This window comes from Bombyx mandarina, chromosome 07, assembly GCF_030267445.1.
Source record: "Bombyx mandarina strain Sakado chromosome 07, ASM3026744v2".
Taxonomy (NCBI): domain Eukaryota; kingdom Metazoa; phylum Arthropoda; class Insecta; order Lepidoptera; family Bombycidae; genus Bombyx; species Bombyx mandarina.
In genome coordinates this window covers 10,814,439-10,821,776 of record NC_143214.1, presented here as the reverse complement: position 1 = coordinate 10,821,776, position 7,338 = coordinate 10,814,439, and the positions used below count along the sequence as shown (strand labels likewise).

At 35.4% G+C, this 7,338-nt stretch overlaps 1 protein-coding gene across 1 annotated transcript; it reads left to right on the top strand.

Moving 5' to 3' along the window:
* Window positions 1–522: 522 nt before the first annotated feature.
* Window positions 523–4,822, top strand: LOC149502681 (uncharacterized). Its single transcript, XM_089728911.1, has 3 exons — window positions 523–726; window positions 3,772–4,110; window positions 4,265–4,822. Exons 1-3 carry the CDS (start codon window positions 523–525, stop codon window positions 4,820–4,822), a joined length of 1,101 nt encoding a protein of 366 aa, XP_089585037.1.
* Window positions 4,823–7,338: the final 2,516 nt, after the last annotated feature.

Below are 7,338 nucleotides of genomic sequence, written 5' to 3'. Positions count from 1 at the left end.
AGCTCGTCCACCCATCTAAGCAAAAAAAAAAAAAAAAATTGTTTTTTCTTTGTCCTGTAGTAATTACGTCGCATCGCCACCTGTGTTCAATATATGGCGTCCTCCACATAGCGGCAGACATGCAAAAAAAGGTGGACGGTGTTAATGCGCATCAACAAACGTAAAAAACTCGACTCGTACGACGGCCGGTCACGTCACCTACCGCCCGCCAGTCCGCACCACGCTTTCGCTTGCGACGCATGTGACACTGCTTTAAAACTGTAAACAATCGTTCTACCGCCAGTAAATATATTTTTTCTGTTCAACTTAAAATTATTCACTTCTTCTTTCTGCTTTCCTGTGCTTGTGCTTCTTACCAAATACAAACTGTTAAACTGTTGGGGGAGTGTTTTATTTGGGGAAATTTACTAGAACACGCCGGGACAAATCCGTATCTCCCGCTACATGGACCACCACACTGGTAACGCCGACAACTAGAAGATAAGAAGCATAAAATAGTAAGAAATACGATTTACATTAGTCATGGCCAATCAAGATGGCGGATCGAAATCAAACAATGGATTATCAAAGACTTTTACACCATCCGACATGACTGACATTTATCGTATCGGAGTGCGACCACCACCATTTTGGGCCGAAGAACCAGCCGTTTGGTTCTCACAACTAGAAGGCAATTTTGTGCTGTCCGGTATTAAGGATGACGATACAAAATTTAGCTCTATCAAGGTAGCAGCGTCAAATCAGCAAAATTCAATATAAAATTATACAAAATTTGTAGCTTTTTTGTTGCTGCAAGTAAGCACTAAAAAAAATAAAAAAAAAAGGCCTGACGTATTTTTTAAATTGGCAATGATTTTTTTAACACATGCTAGCTTGAACTCGACTTGCTAAACAAAAAATGAAAAGAAGATTTAGTTGCTGCATTGAACAATGTTCAAATGGGCCTAAATAATCAGCAACAAAATAGAAACTAAAAATAGACTGAATTTACGATCGGCAACAATTTTTTTTGTACATGTCATCTTGAACTTGACTTGCTGAACAGAAAAATAATAAAAAATTTAGTTGCTACATTGAACAATGTTCAAATGGGCCTAAAGAATCAGCAACAGAATAGAAATTAAAAATAGACTGATTGTTACGATCAGCAACAATTTTTCTAGTTTATGCCATCTTGAACTTGACTTGCTGAACAGAAAAATGCTAAAAAATTTAGTTGCCACATACAACAATGTCAAATAGGCCTAAAGAATCAACAACAAAATAGAAACTAAAAATAGACTGATTCTTACGATCAGCAACTATTTTTCTAGTTCATGCCATCTTGAACACGACTTGCTGAACAGAAAAATGCTAAAAAATGTAGGTGCTACATTTAACAATGTTCAAATCTGCCTAAATAATCAGCAACAAAATAGAAACTAAAAATAGACTGATTCTTACGATCAGCAACAATTTTTCTAGTTCATGCCATCTTGAACACGACTTGCTGAACAGAAAAATGCTAAAAAATGTAGGTGCTACATAAAATAAATTAAATATATTATTCTTTATACTAGAGGTCCCGCAGTAGTCGAAATTCGACTATACTTGATTGGAATTGTAAGTTTGTACACTATTATGATTGTATTTTATACTTCTATAATCACAAATTTTGCCAAGACTACACTTTAAAAAATATTAACAAAGACAAACTATATTCTATTCTCAATTTGACAATAGACGTCAAGAACAAAAGTTTGCCAATAAATAGTATGCATGCGTGTGTGCGTCAAATACATGGTATGTAGTGTGTGTAATGTTTTCTTTATTGATTTAATGTATCTTTTATGCATTATTTAAAAAAAATATTAGCATTGTGCACTTCTTCTCTATATTCTCTATAAGTGTGAAAAATTTCATACTCCTCCATCCGCGCAATTTTCGTAAAAAGGGATACAAAGTTTTTCCTTCACGTATTAATATATAGATAAGATTAAAAACTTGTGTTTATATATGTAATGTAATAATTTATTTTTATTGTAGTATTATCAATACAAGTAAAGTTAAATTAATAATCTTCTTTCATTACTTATGTTTTGATGACTTGTGTCCAAAAATGGTATTTTTCTAGTCCAAAGATAGCTCAAAATGTTCAAAAACGGTAAAACGTGATAACGTTATGTAATTTAATTATTTTTAATACAGTTAGATTGAAAAAAATTGAGTTTTTGCTGTTATTAGATACCTTATATATTTTTGGATATAAAAAATAATTTCAAATTGTGGTTTACGCTATGTTATTATGTCTAAAAAATAGTTTAAGTTACTAAAAACTTCAAAGTGTCCAAAACCGGTGTGTCCATTTTTCATCACTCATAATTGACTTTTTCGACTGAAATAGATTTTTTCTGTGATTGCAAGCTTGAACTAAATTGGTAAACATTATTTTCAATCTTAAATTTTTCTTAACTTTCTCAGGCCAGAAAAATGTATTAAATCAATAGAATCATTGTTGGTTATTACAAACTGCTAGACCGTTTGTTCACCTACAATTTTCTGCGTACGTTAAGTAATTGATTTTTTGGAGCGGACTTACGTAGAGCAAGCAGATTCTGATAATTAATCTAGTATAAATATTTGAACTCGTTATTGAGCATTTGATTATATTATTTGCAGACCAAAAATCAAATGTCATCTATACTAATATTATAAAGAGGAAACATTTGTTTGTTTGTTTGTTTCGAATAGGCTCCGAAACTACTGGACCGATTTGAAAAATTCTTTTTCCATTAGAAGCCGACATTGTCCCTGATGAACATAGGCTACTTTTTATTATTTTTTTTTTAAATTTTTATTTTTTGGTTTCATGTATGTTTTGTTTCCGAAGCGAAGCGAGGGCGGGTCGCTAGTTGGCTGATAATTGTAATAAGTTTTAGGATGAAAAAGTTTTAAGTGGGATAGAATAATTAAAGGCACAAATTGCTATCATCACTATTATTAATATTATTTTATCTTTACATATATCAATACTTGGACGTTGACTTGTGCTGTAGCTTTTCTTATTCGTGGTTTTTCTTGCGTATCATCATACTCCCACCATTCCATTCCTCTTAAACATAAAGCGATAAAATTTCCCATTGTTTCACAGTTATCTTTATTTCCGTAAGATCTCCTCCGTGTTGTTCGTTGTGTTAGATAAACTGTTCCTGCAAGTCTGTAGTTTTCATTTTTATCTATAGGATTTTGGAAACCTCTTGGAATTTCATTTAGCTTCATAACTTGATCTTCACTGTTATTAAAAATTTCCAATATCACTATCTCACCTGTGAAGTATTTAATATTATGATCAGATGTTGGAAAAAATAAATATTTATCTAAGCAACTAAAAAATACGCTTTAATCTTATATATATAAAAGAAAGTCGTGTTAGTTACTTCACTTATAACTCAAGAACGGCTGAACCGATTTAGCTGAAAATTGGCAGGGAGGTAGTTTAGAGCCAGGAGAAGGACATAGGATACTTTTTATCCCGTTCGACATCATTCCCGTGTGACTTGACATTTAACGTCAGTCGCTATAAAACGTGGTATAACAAAAAAGAATCAGACTTGGAATAACAAAATTGACGTATAATGACAGCTATGTAATGACGCATGGATGACAATTTGATATTTGTAAGAAATCAATAATAAAACTATTTATATTAAATAAATAATTCACATTATTGCCCAATTGCCCATTCGTATAAACAGTGAAGTGAACTATAAAACTCGGTATGGTTGAAAATATTTATCAAGTGCTGATTTGAATCGAGCAGCGTTTCAATACGATTGCAGCAATGATTACAGCTTGCATCCTAGCGTTTGCATTGGGCAAATGGACGTAGTTTGCGAGTATTGTGGTGCATTAAAGTTTTCCGGAGAAACGCCTGGATTATGCTGCCTTAATGGTAAAGTGAAATTGCCATTGTTGACTCCGCCACCTGAGCCATTGTATTCATTGCTTTGTGGCGAAACACAAGAATCACGCCACTTTCTTGCAAATACTCAAAAATACAATGGTTGTTTCCAGATGACGTCATTTGGGGCAGATATTATCGAAGAACGGGGATTTAATCCGACATTTAAGGTATTTATTTTTGTACTTATATACAATGTAGTTAAAGAATAACTTACTTTATCTATTGGTACCTATGTAGTATATTTGCTAATTCTGAACTCTACTCTCCCACCGAAAAAAGTGTTTATAACCCAGTTAATACTGTCTGGTTTTTATTTTGTAGATACAAGGACAGATTCATCATCGAATTGGATCATTACTACCTTTCGAAGATACACAGAATAAATTTTTACAAATATATTTCATGGGCAACATGGAAGAACAACTTGATCGACGCCTAGAGATCAATGCAGGAATGAAGCGAGCAATTCTTCAAGACTTGCAGTGTCTGCTTCATGAACATCATGCGTTGGTCAGGTTGTTTAAGAGTGCTTTCGAGCGCATGCCAAGTGATGACTATAAAGTTGTTATCAAAGCAGATAAACGACCATCTGGAACACACGAAAGGACATTTAATGCTCCAACAGTAGACGAAGTTGCCATCCTGATTGTTGGTGAACAATTGGAAAAACGCGATATTGTGCTTACACGTCGCGATACTGGGCAACTGCAACAAATATCTGAAACTCATCGATCATATGACACATTGCAATACCCGCTGATGTTTTGGCAAGGAGAAGATGGATATTATTTTAATATTAAAATGAAAAATCCATTGAATGGTGAGTCTCAGTATCATAATTTATTTCATTTATTTGTGAAAGACACTGATTTAAAATAATGCTTATTAAAAAAATGGTTAATGTCTGTATTGTTTGCCTTTAAAATTTGCCTTTGAAATGGTTAATTATCAAATTTTTAATTTCAGGTGAAGAAACTACAAAGAAAGTTAACTCAATGAATTATTACGCATATCGTTTGATGATTCGTCAAAATGCTGACAACTATTTCCTGCGCTTTCGTCGATTGTTTCAGCAGTATTGTGTTGACATGTATGTAAAAATAGAAACGGAACGTTTAACATTCATTAGGTTGAACCAAGCCAAACTGCGTTCTGAGGAGTACATCCATTTACGTGATGCAGTTAGTACTGAAGGAAATGCAGCTAATATTGGTCGATTAACTATTCTTCCGGCGACATACATTGGTAGTCCACGTCATATGCATGAATATGCACAAGATGCAATGACATATGTTCGTCATTACGGTCGGCCTGATCTCTTTATTACTTTTACCTGTAATCCAAAATGGATAGAAATTACTCAATTGCTGCTTCCCGGACAAACATCAAGTGATAGACACGACATCACAGCACGTATATTTAGGCAAAAAATTCGGTCCCTGATGAACTTTATTGTTAAACAACGCGTCTTTGGAGATACTCGATGCTGGATGTATTCAATCGAATGACAAAAGCGAGGCCTGCCGCACGCACACATCCTTTTTTGGTTAGTGGAAAGAATTCAGCCTGACCAAATAGATGATATCATATGTGCTGAGATTCCTGATTATGAAGTCGATCCAGACCTACATGATGTTGTTACTACTAATATGATTCATGGACCGTGTGGTGCCATCAATCCCCAATCACCTTGCATGGTCGATGGAAAGTGCTCTAAACGATATCCACGGAAATTAACGGCGGAGACTGTCACTGGCAATGATGGTTATCCGCTGTATCGGCGTCGATCACCAGTTGACAACGGTCGAACTGTCACAACGAAAGTGAAAAGAATGGATTTCGTTGTCGACAACAGTTGGATTGTTCCATATTCGCCACTTATTTCTAAATCGTTCAAGACACATTGCAACGTTGAATACTGCAGTTCAGTTAAGTCCATAAAATATATTTGCAAATATGTCACGAAAGGCAGTGATATGGCGGTTTTTGGATTGCAATCCTCGAATACCAACGATGAAATTTCACGCTATCAAGTTGGTCGTTATGTGAACTGTAATGAAGCGATTTGGCGTATATTCGCATTTCCCATTCACGAACGTCATCCTACTGTTACGCATTTGGCGGTGCATCTGGAGAATGGTCAACGAGTATATTTCACGGCTTCGAATGCTACGCAACGTGCTGAAACACCTCCAGCAACTACATTGACCAGTTTTTTTTCAATCTGCCAAAGCGATCAGTTTGCACGAACTTTGCTTTACTCGGAGATGCCACGTTATTATACTTGGAATGCTTCATCGAAGAATTTTCAAAGACCGAAGCAAGGCGATGCGGTTCCTGGGTATCCAGATGTGCGTTCTACTGATGCTCTTGGTCGTATGTATACAGTTCATCCAAAGAATAATGAATGTTTCTATTTGCGGTTGTTGCTGGTAAATGTGCGTGGGCCAACGTCATTTGAGTCACTACGAACTGTTAATGGTGTAATATTCCCAACATATCGTGCTGCATGTGAAGAATTGAAGTTATTAGAAAACGATAGTCATTGGGATACGACAATCGCTGAAGCCATTATCTCTGCATCTCCAAGTCAGATACGCACATTATTCGCTATCATAATTTCGACATGTTTTCCATCAAACCCATGTAACCTGTGGCACAAATACAAGGATAATATGTCAGAAGATATTTTACATCAAATTCGTGTCAGTTCCAGAAATCACGATATTGAGATGAATGAGGAGATACATAATCGTGCTTTACTCTTGATCGAAGATATGTGTTACCTCATGTGCGGTAATTTATTAATCAGGTTAGGAATGCCAGCACCATATCGTGAAATGAATGACGCATTTAATCGAGAATTGGAAAGGGAACGTGAATATGATCACCAGGAATTAGATTTAGTAGTTCAAACGAATGTACCCCTGTTGAATTACCAACAAAAGGAAGTTTATGATACTTTAATGAAGGCAATCGATGATGAAAATGGTGGTTTATATTTCCTAGATGCCCCTGGTGGAACTGGCAAGACATTCCTCATGTCATTAGTTTTAGCAACTGTTCGGGCGAGATTTAACATAGCGGTTGCAGTTGCTTCTTCTGGAATAGCAGCCACATTGTTAGAAGGATGCCGTACGGCTCATTCAGCATTCAAATTACCGTTAAATCTTCAAACTATTGAAGAACCAACGTGTAATATTGCAAAACACTCAGCAATGGCCAAAGTTTTAGCGGTATCGAAAATCATCATCTGGGACGAATGCACAATGGCGCATAAACGTGCATTAGAAGCACTTAACCGAACATTAAAAGATTTACGCAATGACTCGAGATGTTTTGGAGGAGCAATGATTTTACTTTCTGGCGATTTCCGCCAAATACTGCCAGTAATT

What these genes read in the sequence shown, in the direction of transcription:
- LOC149502681 (XM_089728911.1), top strand. Translation starts at nt 523, where the DNA reads ATGGCCAATCAAGATGGCGGATCGAAATCAAACAATGGATTATCAAAG. An exon ending in CAAAATTTAGCTCTATCAAG is followed by an intron (nt 727 to 3,771) that starts GTAGCAGCGTCA and finishes GGTTGAAAATAT; the next exon opens with TTATCAAGTGCTGATTTGAA. An exon ending in GATTTAATCCGACATTTAAG is followed by an intron (nt 4,111 to 4,264) that starts GTATTTATTTTT and finishes TTTATTTTGTAG; the next exon opens with ATACAAGGACAGATTCATCA.